An 18,865-nucleotide genomic window follows, 5' to 3' on the forward strand; every position below is an offset into this window, starting at 1 on the left:
GGGGGGTACTTTATACCCAACATCAGTCCCCCTACTTCCGAGTTTGAATTTCGAATGAAGAAAGTACAGAGAAATTTTTGCAGCCGAAGTTGTCTCCTTGAATCCTATGCACGATCGCCCCCAGATATTTTGGCATTAAATGCGCGCGTGCTGGAGTCTTTTCAAATCGGGGCGATTCGAAAGGACCTTTCAAAATTCCCGCTGGTACGTTGGCCCAGGTACGATGCAGTAATGGCTCTGTCAGCTGTCAGCTGCTTTTAGCCGCCTGCCATGGCGAGTGGGACACGTGGCGAGCGTGGGTCGGCCTGGGGAGATCCGCGATCATTATAGCATCGGATCCCAGGGTCTATTTAAACCTGTCTTTCCGCCTTTAGAGGCCTCATTCCGCCTGAAAGTTCCATTGGTGTCTACCTTCTCTCTGAGAGTTCTGACCCCCTTTGGCATCCGTCTTGGCCCCAAGCGTTCTTCGAGTCGCCCCTGTCCTCACCCCTCTGCATCCTTCAGAGTGATCTAGGTTAGTCCCGGAACCTTCATTTTTCTTCTTGCCATTTAGGGGCCTTTTCTCCTCCATTTTTCTTCTGCCGCATTCCTCTGGTTTGGTCTCCCGCAACCCTTCGCCCCTCGTCCCGCTTGATTTCTCTGGGATCTTTAGGGTCTTCGTTCGAAATGTCTTCCGGCACCTCCGCCTCTAGTGGTTTTTAGGAGTTCGTCTGCGTCAGCCCCCCAGGACTCCCACACTGTAGACGAACCCACATCTGGGGCTAGGCCTCGCCCGGTTTTTGCATCGGATGCCATTCCCTGCTCTCTGACTCCGGATGAACTCCTACTGATAAGGGTTCAGTATGGGGTTCCTTCGGAGTACGATCTAGAGCTCCCCGATCCCGTCGATCGGGCTAGCACCCCCCGTCTGGCCGCTTCTGCCTGTATCAGGAGGCCTTCCGTGCCGGACTCCAGCTTCCACTTCCGCCTTTCGTTGTTGTCCTCTTCCGTTTCTTAGATATTTCTTTAGCTTCAGTAGCGCCGAATTCCTTTAGGTTTTTGATAGGGTTCCTCTCCCTTTGCCATGTAGTCGAAGTTCAACTATCTCTTTCTTTGTTTAGGCACTTTTATACCTTCAAGCGTCACCCCTGGGCAAAGGACTGATGATATTTCTCCCCCCAATTTGGCAAGAAGGGGTTGCTGAAAGCTGCTCCCTCTTCAATCCATAACTGAAAGAGGAAGTATCTCTTCGTCCATTGCCCGACCTTGAGGCTGGGATTGCCTCCTTGGGGCTCCCTAAGGGACTCTATCCGTCGGGCTCTTAGCTTGGGGGAGGACGACCTTCAGGCCGCCCGAAGGCTTCTTGGTTATTCGGCTCCTTCTCTTCCCAACCTTTTGAAGGAGTAGTTTTTGTTCAACATCGGCCTGAGCCCCCTGGATCCTGCGAGTATCCCATCTTTCCTTTCCTCTTTTTTTTTCTGTCTTTTCTTCTTTTTTTTTTTTTTGCGTGCCACTTCTTCCTTTTTTACCCCGTCATTAATTTTTCTTCTTTTTTTCTCTCTTCTTCTCTTTTCTTCTTTTTTTTTTTTAGGGATGGACGCCGAAGCAGCACGGATGCTTGCCAGGGGTCTCAAGGCCCACAAAAAAAAAGGCACCGCGGCCTCCGGATCGGCGAAGAAGGCCAGAGTGGAGGAGACGAGCTCGGCTGCGCCTGCCCAGGTGGCCTTCGCAGTCGAAGTTCCTTCGGACGCCAAACCTCTGGCTCCCCGGGCTTCTTCCAGGAGTCCCCCCACTGAGGTTCCCGTTTTGGGGGTCCGTTCCGTGGAGGCGCCCGGGATCGAGAGGGGGAGGAGAAGAAAGTCGGTGGCCCACAGGGCGAGTGGCCATCGGGCCACCATCGAAGAGTCCCACGGTTCCAAAGAAGAGCTGGGGGAGAATCCCTTCAATGATAGGGACTTAATAAAATGGCTGATTGACGGCTGCATCCTGCCCGAGGTCATCCAGAGGATTGATCGCGTCGATCCCGAACAGCGGGTTTGGGACTCTCTTGGATCCTTTCTCGAGGTAAACAGATTCACCTCCCTCCTTCCTTTCGCACCTTTGTTTAATTAATTCTCCAACTCTTATTCTGACCTCCTGGCCGCCCTTGCAGATTGGGCACCAGCTCCTCACCAACATCGAGGCGACAAACCGGATGAGAAGGGATGCCATCCAAGCGGAGGAGCATCATCGGACCGAAGTCGTCCGCCTCCAAGAAAAGGTTGCTAAGGTAGCCAACCTCCAAGAGGCCCTGGAGAAAGAAAAGCAGGCCCTGGAGCAAGAGAAGCAGACCTCGGAGGAGACGGCGAGGAAGGCGGAGGCCGAGGTATCCAATTTGGCGGAACAGATCCCGGTTCTGATCTCGGAGGCCAGGGTTCTGGCGGTGGAGGAGTTCAAGGCCTCTGTGGAGATGAGGGACCTGAACGTCAAGTTCGGCCAAGAGGTCTTCATTAAAGGATTCGAGCTCTGTCAGGAGAAGGCGGTTCAGAGATTTTTCGAGCTCGACCTCAGCTTCTTGGACGAGGCGTCTGAAGATAAAGCCGGTCCCTCTCCCACTGCTACTGCCACCGCCGCCCCTCTTTCGGGGACACCGTGCTCCCCAGCCCCTACTTCAGAGGTCTGAGACCTCTGACTTTGTATTTTTCTTTTATTGTAATTTTTCTTTTCCCTCTTGTCTTTAAGAAACATTCAATCAATAAAATCGGGTTTCTCCTTTTGGAGGGCTTCCCCACTCTTCCTTCCTCCTCCTTTTTGTTTTTCTTTCTGCAATAGGACGTGCCTTGACGCTTTTATCTCCCGATGGCAGTGTCCTACCGAAGCGCTTCCCCTGCCACAGAGAATTTCGCTGAAGTCCATGATCCAACGTCTGAAGAAGGAAGTTCATCATTTGACAAAGAGGTCGAAGAAGATGGATGGCAAACTTCGCAGGTTGAGGGAGAGCCACTCTAAAGCCACCGCAGAGGCCACCCACTTTTGAAACCTCCACGTAAAGGGGATCATGAAGTACAGTCGGAGGAAAGTGAACTTCGAGAAGGAGCTTGAGGAACACAAGAAGTGCGCCAGCGATCGAACTTGGGCTCAAGCTGCCAAGATCAGTTCCCTCAGAGTGGAGCTGTCGGCTGCACAGGAGAGGATTAGCCAGTTGGAAGGAAGCTCGTCTCGGCTTCCGACTCAGGTCGACAGCGATCGGGAATGGTCGAAGAAGGTCTCCGACTTTCAGCAGCAGCTCCAGGATGCTGAGGCGAGCTATGATGCGTACCGGGCCGGCTGGTGCAGGCAGGTGGACGAATACAGGGGGAAGCTTAGGATGGTGACCGACGGGTTGCCCGCCTTCAGAGGCAGCTAGCTGGAGGGGCTCAGCCTGCTCCCGCTCTGGATTCCAGCAAACTCCAATCCCTGAGAAGAACCGTAGAAGAGCTATCTATCGTCCTCGGAGAGGGGAAGGCCGAGCTGCAGCAATTGAAGATCCAGCTGGTATGCGAGCAGCAGGCCGTCAAGGATGCGGAGGCGGAATCTGAGGTCCTGAGAAAAAGACGTCGAGAGGCGGAGAACGAAAGCCAGTGATTTCACCGAAGATACATGGAGATATTAATGAGAGAGAGGGAATTGGAAGCAGAAGTCGAAAGTTTGAGGCGCTCCCTAGCGAGGGTCGAAGCCGAAAATTTGAGGTTGGAGGAAGCCGGGCCCCCTTAGGGCTCTTTTTGTCTTTTGTTCCTCTAAGTGTCTTCTTTTGTCGCTTGTCTGTTTGTCGTCGCCGTCGTCACTGTCGTTGTTGTTTTTATTATTTTTTCTTCTCTGGGCTTCCAAGCTCTGTAACGCATGTTTTGCTAATGAAATGAAAAGGTTTTTGCTATCTTACCCGTATGTCGTGTTGAACTGTCGTGTGCCGAACTTCTTTCATTTTTGTCCCGCATGATGTAGGTGTTGTTCGAGGATTCCTTGTTCATCTGTGTATTAGGTCATCATTGCCGAGTTTCTGGTTCGACGTCGACGCTGCTTGGATGTTCCTGGTTATCGCCGTGTCAGTTTGCCTTTCGTTTGCGACCGTAGATCTTACTTTCTCTTCCTCCCTCTTCATAGAGACGAGGTCCTTTATGATTTTAATGTAGTTCGGCTTCCATTTTTCGTTGGGGTAGGGAGTCACGGTGGCGTAGAGGGGTCGTCGTGAAAGTTTTCTTTTTTCTTACCAGGTCTCGAATGGCTGGACCTTAGTCGGCATCGCGACGAGGTTCTTCCCCTATTTTTGATGTGGTCGGTTTCAGCTCAGGTTAGGACGAGGTTCTCCTTCTGTTCCTAACGGGGCTGTGGGGGCGCATATGGGTGCTGTATGGCCTCTCTTCCCACCCGGTCTGAGTGTAACCGGGCCTTCGACTTTGCTCATGTTAGGACGAGGTCCTCCTCCTGTCCCTAACATGGCTATGGGGGTGCATGGGGCGCTGCAGGGCCTCTCCCTCCATCCGATCTAAGGAGAACCGGGCCTTCGGCTTTGCTCATGTTAGGACGAAGTTCTCCTCCTGTCCCTAACATGGCTGTGGGGGTGCATGTGGGCGCTGTTTGGCCTCTCCCCCCATTCGGTCTAAGAGGAACCGGGCCTTCGATTTTGCTCATGTTAGGGTGAGGTTTTTCTCTTGTCCCTAACATGGCTGTGGGGGCGCATGTGGGCACTGTTTGGCCTCTCCGTCCATTCGGTCTAAGAGGAACCGGGCCTTCGACTTTTCTTATGTTAGGGCGAGATTTTCCTCCTGTCCCTAACATGGCTGTGGGGGCACGTGTGGGCGCTGTAGGGCCTCTCCCCCATCCGGTCTAAGGAGAATCGGGCCTTCGACTTTGCCCACATTAGGGTTTGTTTTCGTTGCCCGAGGGGGTCGTCCCCTGTCGTTACAAGTCCGTGCCAAAAAGGAAAAGATGTGTGGATCTGAAAGGAATCTTGATTTAAAATAGAGTCATTCATTATACATTTACAAGTTTTCAAATCCTAGCACTGGGGAAGGTCTGCTCCCTGTCGAGGTCCTCCAGAGATGGAGTTGATGATCCCGATCGGAGATCGATCTCCGGACTGCTCTTCCCTCCTTGGCGGCTCAGACTGCGGCAGGGCCCTTAGCCGATCTTCTCTACCTTCAGGCCGGCGTCGAATGAATCTGTCGAGCCGACCTCGTCAGATGAGCTCCTTGATCTCGTCTCGAAGCTGGATGCATTCCTCCGTGTCGTGGCCGTGGTCACGATGGTAGAGGCAGAACCTGTTCAGATTGCGCTTCCCGGGGTGCGTGCGCATCCTCTCTGGCCTAGGGAGCTGCTCTCTGACCTCCATCAGCACCTGGGTTTTCGATGCGTTGAGGGGGGCATAGTTGCGGAATCTTCCTGGGGGAGAACCCCGCCGAGCCTGGCGATCCGGGCTTCCCTGCCTGCGTACTCGGGGAGGAGTCTGGACATGCCAAGCCAACGCAATGGAAAAGATTGACCCATAATTCCACACGGTTTTCTGAATCCTATGATCATCGACACCAGCAAACGACAAGCGGATAAGGTAATGGACAATCACTGAATCCCACGAAATCAAACCAATGATTGCACCTGATATGGTGGAGATGATATCCCCGCGCTCCCGACTCCTTACAGCATCCAACTTCTGCCTATAAATACCAGCTCGTAGGAGACCCCAAGGTATGCACAATCTCTCTCTCATGCTCTCTCATTTCCATCTATTCTAGATTTCTGATTTGTGCATCAGAGATTCCCTACCATAGTCAATTTCGGCCAGGAACTTATTTTGCAGGACCTATAGTTACTGTGCTACCATTACCACCTACCTCCAGCCAAGCCGACTTGACCCAGGAATCTACAGCAACAATCACCATGAATAAAAGGCTGCTTGGAAGCGGTTTAGTTTCATATTTTAGATTTATCAATAATTATGGACAATGATATTTTCCTTATGGTTTTATTCTTTTGAGTTTTTGAGAGGTAAGCTATCTTTCTAGAAAATGCTTAATTTGGATTTTGTAACTAAGATTTATCATATAGCAATGATTTTCATGATTGCTTATAAATTGAGAACTTAGTAACTTTAATTGTCTTTTCATTTACATAATGTTGAGAAAATTTGATAGTTTTATATTTAAATATAAAGCTGAAATATTTATTGGAGCATTAATTATTTCTTTCTTTTGGTGGGTGGGTTTTTGATATTTGATTATTTGTGCCATGTTTTGGACCATTAGTATTTTTGGTTTGGGGTCATGACAAATGAATTTAGAAATTTCTTTCTTATTATCAATCTTCATTTTGTCCTTGAACACAAAACATAACCAAAAAAAAAATCTGAAAGCAGGTCATGTTAGTCGAAGACAAATGAGTTTGGAGAGTAGTAACGATTCATTTGTAAGTCATAATATGTTTCTTACGCATGGACCACCAAAAAATTAAAGTGAGGAAAGAATACCTGCACCTTTGCAAACCCGACAATCAACTAACCCAGTTTCTTGTCTCATTTTACCATCGTTGCAAAAGACACACTTTGTGCCACCTATGCAGAAAATAAAAACTTCATTTAGTTCCTTTTTCAAATGAAAAGCTGGAACCGGTTCCCAATGTAAGTGATGTGAATTATAATGTACACTATAGTGTATGGTGCAATATAGTGCAAGACGACTTATTTCATTTGCTTAAGCCAAATCACTAGGACAGACTAAGAGGTAAAAATCAACTTCACATTTGAACAACACTTAAAGGTGACTGATGCAAGCTGAACTGCGTTCAACTCTAAGCATGAACTGCCTTATAGTGTTATCTGCTAATAAATGGTGATGGAAGTTTAAAAAGGTCATAGCTACCACAATGATGCAGGGATCTGTAGCAACATCATGTGAACATATTATCTTGGATGAGGCTAATGAATTTTTCACCAAAAAAAAAAGAAAAAAAAAAGATAACAACATAATCTACCCTACATTAAAAAAAAAAAAAAAAGTCGGATTATCACATCAAGATATCTAGACACACGGAGGATGGAAGAGGAGAAAAAGAGGAAAAAAAGAAAGAATTGGAAATATTTCCAATGTTTTTAGGGAGATAGAAGAAAAAATGATTCTCCCTTCCTGTTCCAGAGTTGCCATGTGACTATCCACCGCATTCACAAATCCAAAGGCCCAGGCGTCACTCTATCTGCCTCCTTCCCTCTAAAAACTATTAAAAAAAAAGTTCAATCAAGCAAGCAAGAAAGAAAAGAAATCTTCTGAATCATTTCAGGGAAATGGAAGGAACAAGACATTAAAAAAAAAAAATCTCCCTTGCTGTATGCATTCCTGAGTTGCCATGTGAATATGTGATCATCCACCCCATTCACATGTCCAAAAACCAGCCTTCTCTCAGCCTCTATTGTCAATTCGTAAATGCTAGGGCATCTTATACACAAAAGTCCTGTCGTAGACAAAAAGGTTGGTGGTATGGTTCTTTCTTACATAGCTCTGTTATTCCCTACCATAGTTCATGTAGTTTTCTTTTGCAAGAAATTCCTATAAAAAATTTCTCATTATTAGAACTATGCAGAGAGAATATATAGAAAAACCAAAGGTCTATAGGAAACATTTATTTCTTAGTATCATTATGCTATAGAAGAGAGACTATGTTTTACAAGATGAAACACATAAAAAGTTCCAATATAACAACAGAATGGGATGATTCCTAGCATGCTTAAACATTCCCAGCTCACATCATATGACCTTTTATGGTCAGATATAACCAAGTTTAATTGTTTAACTTAGTTGCAACTATTCTTTGCTAATTTAGATTAGGCCCAACTTTGAAGGAATGGAGCATCAGTCAAAACGGTTGGCAGATATCATATTGGTGCCTTACTGGCATGTGGCAGAGCAGCATGCTAGTGCATGCGCTAGTAATTTGCACTCGGTGTCAGTGCATGTCAAGCACATGGACTACACAGCACAACAAGGCATGTAAATGCCAGTGCCAAAGTGATACGACACCAACAAGTGGTATCTTGAACCTTCATGCCTTTGGGTACTATGGAAGAGATATTATCAAGTTGGACACAATTCAATCTGAAAGAGACAGAGAAAGTTAATATGAAGAAAATAGAAGTTATAATGCAGGAATAATTAGTGAAAGAATTATGGCTAAGTCAGAAAAGATACTATCAAATAATAATTGTTATGCAAGAAAAACATGTATTTAAAAGAGAATGAAATTAAGATCAGAATCATGACTGACAGGGTAATGGGGTCAAATGTAAATAGCGAGCTTCAATAACCTTTATCAATCTTCCTGTTATAGCCCAAAACCCAGCCCAACCAAGCCCAGCCCAGCAAAAAGCCCAAAAAAAAAAAAAAAAAAACAGAGGAAAACCGAGAAGAAGACTCCCGATAGGAGTCTTTTTCTCCGGCGAAACCCGAGCAATTTGGGAGTCCTAGGACCTCTAGAAGTCCTAGAACCCTCTATAAGAAGACCCCCTCTCCCTTGAGACCGAACATCGGCCTCCTCCCTCTCTCTTTCTCTCCATTTTTCTCGATCGAAGCCGCAGACACCGTTCAGTTTCTCGCCGTGATTGCTCGCCGGTGAGGTCACCGGAGGCTGGGGTGAGTCTTCCTTTCCTTCCTCTCTTCCTTCCCTATCTTCCCGTACCTTTGCTTGAGGCGGTCGGCGACGAGTGTCGCCGATTTTCAGTCGGAAAAGAGACCCTATTTTTTAGCCTCTTTTTCTTTGATTTTCCGGCACCGACGATCGTAATCGATCGCCGGCCATGCTCCTCCATGACCGGGGGAGTGGCCCCCCTCTGTCGCCGGCCTCCGCCGCGGCGGCCGTGGCCCGAACGGCTGGTCAAGGCCGGAGGACCGCCGTCCCCTGTTCGGCCTGGAAGGAACCAAGAAAAAGAAGAAAAAGAAAAAGAAGAAAAAGAAAAGAGAATGAAGAAAAAAGAGAAAAAGAAAAGGAAAGAAAAAAAGAAGAAAAAGAAGAAAAAGAGAAAAAGAAAAGAAAAGAAAAGAAAAGAAAAGAAATATATATATATATATATATATGTATATTTATATATATATATATAAGTAAATAATAAATAAATAAATAAAATAAAATAAAATAAAAATGAAATGATGAGAGAGAGAGTTTCTCTCTCTTCTTTTAGTCTGAACCCTGACTTTCTCTCTCTGGAATTGGACTTTCTCTCTCTACTTTCTCTCTCTAGAATTTTCTCTCTCTAGGTTGTTTCTCTCTCTTGATGGATTTTTCTCTCTCTAAAATTATTCCTCTAGGATTAGCATAGTAGAAGGCTTCATCTGATGATTTTGATCGAGTTTAGAGAAGAGTCTGATTTTAAGTGAAGTTTTGATTTGGGATCTATTTAGATTGAATTTTGAATTAAAATTAATGTAAAAATATAATTTTGGATAATAGGCACGGAAGAATCTCCTAGAAGTTAGTCGATCTGTTCATTCAGTACTTCATGAAAGGTAAGTAATGAATCATCTTCTCGAGATATTCCATATTTATTCTGAAAATAAATAATTATTCTCTGAAATTATGCATGATTTATGAAATTATGTTTTGAAAGAAAAGTGCTTTTGAAATATTATGGTATGTCGATTATGAACACGTTCAGTAAAAAATTATGATATATTATGATACAAAGTATTTTGATACAGATCGGATTTATGCTCTCAGCCTAACTATGTTTCAGTGAGCCCTGCCAATGGAGATTATACGTTGGTACTCAGTGGACCCTGCCAGTGGGGGTTGTGCGCTGGTATTTGTGGACCCTGCCGGTGGGGGTTATGCGCTGGTGTTTGTGGACCCTGCCAGTGGGGGTTGTGCACTGGTATTCTGTAGACCCCGCCAATGGGGGTTAAACGTTGGTCATAGTCAAGGCTGTTGAGTTACGAGTGTTTTGAATCGAATCGGATTTATGATTATATTATATGTGAATATTTAAAAATATTTGATTTATATTAAATCAGCATGAAATATACTCTTATGTTTATTTGCAGCATTATTCTTGAAAATTATATAATATCTGAAATATCTGGTAGAGATACTTGTTACTTACTGGGCTGTCTAGCTCATTACCTTTCTTTCTATTTTCCAGATTCAGATAATTAATTTCGAGCATGGGAAGAAATATTGGGACAGAGCTTTTAGAGGCGAGATTTAGCATTGTCAACTTCATTGAACTTAGACCTATTGTTTTATTGTTAGTAAAATTTTATTGGATGTAAGACATTTGATTTAATTATTTGAATTACAGTTGAATAATAATTATTTAAATTTATTCCGCTGTGATGCATTGATATCGTGATGAGATGTCTTGCATGCTTATGGAGAGAGTTCTTCATAAGTATGCGGCGGTTGCCGCGATCCTCGATTCACAATCTCGGGTCGGGGGCGTGACAATTAATATGGTATCAGAGCATAAGTGGATAAATTATGACACATAGAATTTGACATAGTATGAGTGTAGGTGGGTAAACATTAGGAATATTGGGACGTTAAAGTATGAGCATCATAATAAATCTATCCTAACAAATAGATAAATGAATCTAATAAGGTTTTACTACTACAAGGTTACCATGCCTCCCCGTAGAATGACAAGAACTACTCAAGGAATTTCAAGAGAGACATCACAACCACGGGATGGTAGCACTCTCCATCTGACCAGTGGCACCCCTCAGGAGGAGGGAGTCGTAGATCCTAATGGGAGTGCTTCGAGAGCACGTCAAGAACCAGATATGGCTCAGTTAATGCAGACCCTAATCAGGATGGTACAAGCGCAACAACAAATACAGCAGCAAATGTTTGAATAACAGCAGATACAACGAGATACACAACAACATCAGCATCCACCACCACAACATGGAGAGCAACCAGTACAACGGAACAACATTTCAGAATTTAAAAAGTTTGCTCCTCCAGCTTTCAAGGGGACTACTGAACCTTTGGAGGCTGATAACTGGATAATGGAGATGGAGAAGGCCTTCGCTGTCCAAGAGTGTCTTGATGAAGAAAAGATTCGATATGCAGCTTATTTACTACAAGGAGAAGCATACAACTGGTGTCAGCGACTACAGCGCAAGCATGAACAAGACAGCGAAATACTTACCTGGGAAAGATTTTGGATTGCATTCTACGATCAGTATTTTCCTCGGAGCATAAGGATCTAGAAAGAGCAAGAGTTTATTTATTTGAAGCAAAAGGGTATGAGTGTGACTGAATATGAAGCAAAATTTACAGAGTTAGCAAAATTTGCTCTGAGATTAGTGGATGGTGAGCAAGAACGTGTTCACAAGTTTGAGATGGGACTGAGAACTGAGATTCGAAAACAAGTGGTTCCATATGAATTGACAACTTATGCCGATGTGGTAAACAAAGCATTGATAATTGAAAGAGAAGTCAATGAAAAATGCATGGAAAGGGAAAGAAAGCAAAGAAAGAGAGCAAAATCAAATGATACACAAGGGCAGAATAATAAAAACATCAAAAGATCAGTTAAGGGAGCAGTAGACAATAAGACTCAACAGATTGATGGTGAGCTGTGCTCCAGATGTGGCAAAAATCATGCAGACAAGGATTGCTATTGGAATACAGGTGCTTGTTTCAAATGTGGTTAGATGGATCATAAAATTGCTAGCTGCCCGCTAAATACTGAAAATCAAGTTGGCCAAAGAACTTATGAAGGACAACATAGGAGTGGTGGACAGATTTCTAAAAACCAGAGAAGAGTTTATGCGCTTTCTCAATAGAATCCACAGGCTTCCAATACAATGGTGACAGGTATGAAAAATTTCGAGGACAAAATTTCTTTTTAGGGGTGAAGAATGTTATAGCCCAAAATCCAGCCCAACCAAGCCCAGCCCAGCAAAAAGCCCAAAAAAAAAAAAAAAAAAAAACAGAGGAAAATCGGGAAGAAGACTCCCGATAGGAGTCTTCTTCTCCGGCGAAACCCAAGCAATTTGGGAGTCCTATGACCTCTCGAAGTCCTAGGACCCTCTATAAGAAGATCCCCTCTCCCTTGAGACCGAACATCGGCCTCCTCCCTCTCTCTTTCTCTCCATTTTTCTCGATCGAAGCCGCGGACACCGTTCAGTTTCTCACCATGATTGCTCGCCGGTGAGGTCACCGGAGGCTGGGGTGAGTCTTCCTTTCCTTCCTCTCTTCCTTCCCTATCTTCCCGTACCTTTGCTTGAGGCGGTCGGTGACGAGTGTCGCCGATTTTCAGTCGGGAAAGAGACCCTATTTTTGAGCCTCTTTTTCCTTGATTTTCTGATGCCGGCGATCGTAATCGACCGCCGGCCATGCTCCTCCGTGATCGGGGGAGTGGCCCCCCTCTGCCGTCGGCCTCCGCAGCGGCAGTCGTGGCCCGAACGGCCGGTCAAGGCTGGAGGACCGCCGTCCCCTGTTCGGCCTGGAAGGAACCAAGAAAAAGAAGAAAAAGAAAAAGAAGAAAAAAAAAAGAGAAAGAAGAAAACAGAGAAAAAGAAAAGGAAAGAAAAAAGAAGTGTTGGGCATAAAATACCCTCGGTCGAAGTTCTTGGCAGGGTCGACCCTCGCGAGTCTCTTCCGACTTTCGACAACTGTTGGTGAACTCCCATCACTCCGTCCACAATTTCTGCGGCAAGGAAGACTCCACCCGGGCTCCTACGGGAGCCGGACACCGTCCACCACTTCTGCTGCAAGGAAGACTCCGTCCGGACTCCTACGGGAGCCGGGCTCTGTCCACAACTTCTGCTGCAAGGAAGACTCCGCCAGGACTCCTACGGGGGCCGGGCTCCATCCACAATTTCTGCAGCAAGGAAGACTCCGCCCGGACTCCTATGGGGGCTGGGCTCCATCCACAATTTCTGCATCAAGGAAGACTCCGCCCGGACTCCTACGGGAGCCGGGCTCCATCCACAATTTCTGCAGCAAGGAAGACTCCGCCCAGACTCCTATGGGAGCCAGACTCCGTCCACAATTTCTGCAGCAAGGAAGACTCCGCCCGGGCTCCTACGAGAGTCGGACTCCGTCCACAACTTCTGCTGCAAGGAAGACTCCGCCCCGACTCCTACGGGGGCCGGGCTCAGTCCACAATTTCTGCAGCAAGGAAGACTCCGCCCGGACTCCTACGGGGGCCGGGCTCCGTCCACAATTTCTGCAGCAAGGAAGACTCCGCCCGGACTCCTACGAGAGCCGGGCTCCGTCCACAATTTCTGCAGCAAGGAAGACTCCGCCCGGACTCCTACGGGAGCCGGACTCCGTCTACAATTTTTGTGGCAAGGAAGACTCCGCCCGGGCTCCTACGGGAGCCGGACTCCGTCCACCACTTCTGCTGCAAGGAAGACTCCGCTCGGACTCCTACGGGAGCTGGGCTCCATCCACAATTTCTGCAGCAAGGAAGACTCCGCCCGGACTCCTACGGGAGCCGGGCTCCGTCCACAATTTCTGCAGCAAGGAAGACTCCGCCCGGACTCCTACGGGAGCCGGGCTCCGTCCACCACTTCTGCTGCAAGGAAGACTCCGCCCGGACTCCTACAGGAGCTGGGCTCCATCCACAATTTCTGCAGCAAGGAAGACTCTGTCCGGACTCCTACGGGAGCCGGGCTCCGTCCACAATTTCTGCAGCAAGGAAGACTCCGCCCGGGCTCCTACGGGAGTCGGACTCCGTCCACCACTTCTGCTGCAAGGAAGACTTCGCCCGGACTCCTATGGGAGCCGGACTCCATCCATAATTTCTGCGGCAAGGAAGACTCCGCCTGGACTCCTACGGGAGTCAGACTCCGTCTACCACTTCTGGGGCAAGGAAGACTTCGCCCGGACTCCTATGGGAGCCGGGCTCCGTCCACGACTTCTGCCGCTGGTAAGCCTTGTCTAGACTCCTACGGGAGCCGGACTTCGCTTTTGATTTCAATTGCAGGAAGACTCCGCCCGGACTCCTACGGGAGCCGAACTCCGCCTACGACCCCCAACTGCAAGTAGACTACGTACGGACTCCTACGAGAGTCAGACTCCGTCTTCTATTCCGACTGCGGGAAGACCTCGTCCAAACTCCTACGGGTACCGGACCTATCTACCGACTCCAATCGAACTTCGGCCAACATGTCTGGATCCCCTGACAAGCCACAGTAATGGACACCACTGCTCCACTTCCTGCGGCGGACCCTGCGTAGCTCCATTACTCCCTGACAGGCCGTATTAACGGCCACGACTCTGCTCCACTTCCTGCGGCGAATTCTGTGCGAGTCCACCACTCCCTGACAAGTCACGACAGCGGATGCCGCTCCATTCCCTGTAACTGATTCCACATGACGAGCCACGGCGATAGCCACGATCCCTCACCACCACCCTCCGCAATAAATTCCTCCTGACTCTGGGCGGCCCACGACCAGACGGTTTCAGACGTCGCCATCAATTTGTTGCCCCCTCCGTCTATAAAAGGGGAACCCCAGATACGTTATTCCATAAGCTCTCGTTTTTACCTAGAAACTCTGCTAAAATTTTCGTTCGAGCACTCCATTCTTGTTGAGGCAGAGAACTGACTTGAGCGTCGGAGGATCTTGTCGGATCAACCCCACCTCCGGTTTAGACTTCTTTTGCAGGTCCCGGTGGCGACCGCGACTCCCTCGACTCCAGCTTCTCCGACGTAAGCGGATTTTTGCACCAACAGGATTGGCGCCAGAGGAAGGGTTGTGTCTTCGCAGCATCTTTGTTCTTAAAGGAGCGCTCAACGGGACCGCCTCCGGTCATCTTCTCCGACACCCACTCCTCCTTTCCCCCACTGGATCCTCGCCTGATGCCTTCTCGCGAAGCATCCACACAGCTACCCACGGCCTCCGCAGCCATATCTCGGACCTCGGTCTCGCCTTTGGTTTCTCAGGCACCGCATCCTTCGGCTATGGTCGCCGACATGGAGTGGTCGGACGATCGACCTTCGACGGATTCCGCCAACACCGTCTCGGGAGGATCCCAGCAGGAAACAACCAACTAACCGGCTGTATCCCCTAAGCGGCAAAAGACTGAAGAGCCCATAACCTTTACCGAAGAAGACACTCAGGGAGTCCAATTTCCTCATAACGATACGGTCGTAGTTTCCTTGAATATAGCAAATTACGACGTCCGTCGCATTCTTGTCGACAATGGAAGTTCGGCCGACATCTTGTTCTACGATGCCTTTTCAAGAATGTTCATCCTTGACAGCCATCTGAGACCGATTAGCTCCCCTTTGGTAGGGTTTACCGGCGACACCGTTCCGACGGAAGGAATAATAACTTTGACTGTGGCCGCAGGTCAATATCCAAGGCAATCCAGGGCCCTGGTGAATTTCTTGGTGGTAAAGGTGCCATCAGCCTACAATGCAATCCTCGGCTGACCTGGCCTCAATGCTCTCCGAGCCATCGTATCGACCTACCATTTGAAGTTAAAGTTCCCCACCAACCAGGGGATCGGAGAGGTCCGGGGAGACCAAGCCCTGGTCAGACACTGCTACAATATAGCCTTACAAAGAAGCGATCAATCTAACCCCTGTCCCGTCGATGGACTGGATGCTCGTGATGACCTCACCGAAGAGAGGGGCACCCCAATCGAAGATCTGGTACCAATCCTTTTGAATGACGGGAATGCGGAGCATGTAGCGATGATCGGCTCCAACCTAGGGGAGGAGGTGCGGACGCGTCTCATTGATTTTCTACGAAGGAATACGGATATTTTCGCTTGAGTTCTAGCAGACATGCCAGAGATTGACACGGAAGTCATGGAGCATCATCTGGCCATCGATCCAAAGCATCGACCGACGAAAGAAAAAATCCGAAGTCATGCTCCGGAGAGGCAGAAGGCGATAGCCGAGGAAGTGGATAAGCTCCTTAAGGACGGATTCATTAAGGAAGTCAATTATCCTGATTGGATTTTCAATGTTGTCCTGGTCAAAAAAGCAAACGACAAGTGAAGGATGTGCATAGACTTCAAAAGGCTGAATAAGGCCTGTCCGAAGGACAGCTATCCCCTTCCCAGAATCGATCAACTGGTGGACGCGACCTCGGGCCATGAGCTCCTCACCCTCATGGATGCGTTCTCCGGCTATAATCAAATTAGAATGGCACCGAAAGATGAAGAAAAGACAGCTTTCATCACTAATCGTGGCCTTTATTGTTACAGGGTCATGCCTTTCGGCCTCAAGAATGCAGGCGCAACCTACCAACGGTTGGTGAACAAAATCTTCAAGGAGCAGATCGGCCGTAACATGGAGGTCTACGTGGACGATATGCTCGTAAAAAGCAAATCTTTCAGAGATCATGTCGCCGACCTCGAGGAGACCTTCAACGCTCTCCAAAAATATAGAATGAAGCTGAACCCAACTAAATGTGCTTTCGGAGTAACCTCAAGAAAGTTCCTGGGCTTCATGGTATCAGGGCGCGGGATCGAGGCCAATCCAGAGAAAATTTACGCCATCCAGGAGATGGCCGCCCCAAAGTCGATAAAAGAGGTTCAGCGCCTCACGGGGAGGATAGCGGCCCTTAATCGCTTCGTCACAAGGTCAGTCGAACGGTGCTTGCCCTTCTTTCAAACCCTCAAGCAGCCGAAGAACTTCTGTTGGACCTCTGAGTGCCAATAGGCATTCAAAGAATTAAGGAGCTACCTTGGCTCACCCCCGTTGCTAGCAAAGCCTGAGCCTGGGGAGGAGCTATTTTTATACCTGGCAGTCTCTCTCATGGCCCTCGCGGCCGTCCTTGTCAAAGAAGAAGCAAAAGTCCAGCGGCCAATCTACTACGTTAGCCGCGCATTGAGGGACGCCGAGACCAGGTACACCAAATTAGAAAAATTGACTTACGCCTTGTTGATTGCAGCCCGGAGGCTCCGACCATACTTTCAAGGGCACACCGTGACGCTACTCACCAATCAACCGATCAAGGCGGTTTTACACCGGGCGGATACCTCCGAGAGGATGGCAAAATGGGCGATCGAGCTCACAGAATTCGACATCAACTATCGACCCAGGCCAGTAGTGAAGGCCCAAATACTGGCAGATTTTATAGTAGAGTGTACCATCCCAGAGGAGGCTGAACCTGAACAAAGCAAAGTTGACGACCTGAAGTCCCAACCGAACTCCCTCGAAGAAGAGGCCGATCCCTCTGATCGCTTTTGGGCCCTCTATGTGGACGGATCTTCCAACATGTCGGGCGTAGGTGCAGGCCTGATCTTGGTCAGTCCGGAGGGAGTCATCGCGGAATACGCTCTGCGTTTCGAGTTCCCTGCAATAAATAATGAAGCGAAATACGAAGCTCTGATCGCAGGACTAAGGATCGCCAAAGAGCTGGAAATAGGTCAGCTCCGAGTGCACAGTGACTCTCAACTAGTGGTGGGACAAGTCAGCGGGAGTTACGAAGCGCGGGAGGACAGTATGGCCAAATACCTTGAGAAGGTAAAGGAGCTCACCCCCACCTTTAGCAGCTTCAACATTAGACAGATTCCAAGGTTGGAAAATACCAGGGCTGACCTTCTCTCCAAGCTGGCGACGTTGGCTCTGGCTGAATTGCCCAAAGACGTTCTCTTTGAAGTTCTAAAGCACCCGAGTACAGAAGAATCGCGGCCCGTGATGGAGATTGACCACGAGCCCAGCTGGATCGACCCACTGATAATCTATCTCAGAGATGGAGTTCTCCCCAAGGATGCGAAAGAAGCTCGGAAGCTCCAAAATCAAGCCTCCTGATACATCTTTTATGAGGGCAAATTGTACAAGAGATCATACTCCTTGCCCCTCTTAAAATATCTCCGGCCCTCGAAAGCTGACTACGCCTTGTGGGAAGTACATGAAGGAATTTGTGGAAACCACTTGGGGGCTAGATCTTTATCCCACAAGTTGCTCCGTCAAGGATATTACTGGCCAACAATGCATCATGATTCGATTGAATATGTCAAAAAGTATGATCGATGCCAGAGATATGCCAACGTCCAGAGACAGTCCGCCACCGAGCTCACACCCTTGAGTGCCCCATGACCTTTTGCACAATGGGGGATGGACATCCTTGGCCCCTTTCCCATGGCGTCTGGGCAAAGGAAGTTCCTCCTTGTAGCGATCGACTACTTCACCAAATGGGTCGAAGTCGAACCACTAGCGAAAATCACAAAAGCAAAAGTGCAAGATTTCATCTGGAAGTCGATCGTGTGTAGGTTCGGTCTGCCTAGAACCCTAATCACTGATAATGGACGGCAATTCGCGGGAGCAAAATTCATCGAATTCTGTGAAGATCTAAACATCTCCTATAACTTCACATCAGTAGCCCATCTCCAGGCGAATGGCGAAGCTGAGGTGACTAATCGAATCCTTTTGCAGGGGATTAAGACAAGGCTCGAAAAAGCGAAGGAAACTTGGGCGGACAAACTTTATCATGTGTTGTGGGCGTATCGAACTACCCAGAGGCTACCTACGGGGGAGACCCCCTTTGCTTTAGCCTTCGGTACGGAAGCCGTCATCCCAATAGAGCTTAAACTCCCATCGGCACGAGTCGTGGCATTCGACGAACATCAAAATTCGCAAAGTCTTAGAGCCAACGTCGACCTGCTGGAAGAAAGACGGGAGATAGCTCAGGTTCGAATGGCAGCCTACAGACAGAAAGTCGCTCGATATTACAACGCCCGGATCAAGAACAAAACCTTTAGAGCAGGAGATCTAGTGCTTCGACGAGCCACTGTCTCGCAACCTCAGGATCGGGGGAAACTCGCCCCAAACTGGGAAGGACCGTATGAAGTCAAAGAAGTAGTCCGGTCTGAAACTTATTATCTTAAGGAACTCGGAGGAGCCGACCTCCCACGACCGTGGAGCTCGAAAAACTTACGGATGTACTATCAATAACTTCATTTTAATTGAAAGTTACAT

General features: G+C 48.0%; 1 protein-coding gene and 1 long non-coding RNA gene across 13 annotated transcripts in view; both read right to left on the minus strand.

Annotated features, from left to right (window-relative positions):
• LOC105034910 (protein BUNDLE SHEATH DEFECTIVE 2, chloroplastic) overlaps positions 1-18,865 on the minus strand; it is a 113,485-nt gene that overhangs the window by 85,831 nt on the left and 8,789 nt on the right. For 9 of the 12 annotated variants that reach the window (XR_012138556.1, XR_012138558.1, XR_012138557.1 and 6 more), the window contains exon 3: positions 6,458-6,541. Coding sequence is in view for 9 of the 12 variants with exons in the window: in XM_073251756.1 (XP_073107857.1) it covers positions 6,458-6,541 (84 nt within the window). In the remaining 3 variants the exon portion in view is untranslated. The remainder of the gene's footprint in view (positions 1-6,457; positions 6,542-18,865) is intronic. The other 3 variants (XM_073251757.1, XM_073251761.1, XM_029261759.2) reach the window with 1 other exon arrangement.
• LOC140855617 (uncharacterized) lies at positions 1,463-6,441 on the minus strand. The gene is made up of 2 exons (XR_012138559.1): positions 5,590-6,441; positions 1,463-5,504 (listed from the first exon to the last, which is right to left on the minus strand). It is a non-coding gene; the product is annotated as an uncharacterized lncRNA (long non-coding RNA).

The sequence above is a fragment of the Elaeis guineensis genome, chromosome 2 (assembly GCF_000442705.2).
Source record: "Elaeis guineensis isolate ETL-2024a chromosome 2, EG11, whole genome shotgun sequence".
In the NCBI taxonomy this organism is placed as follows: Eukaryota; Viridiplantae; Streptophyta; class Magnoliopsida; order Arecales; family Arecaceae; genus Elaeis; species Elaeis guineensis.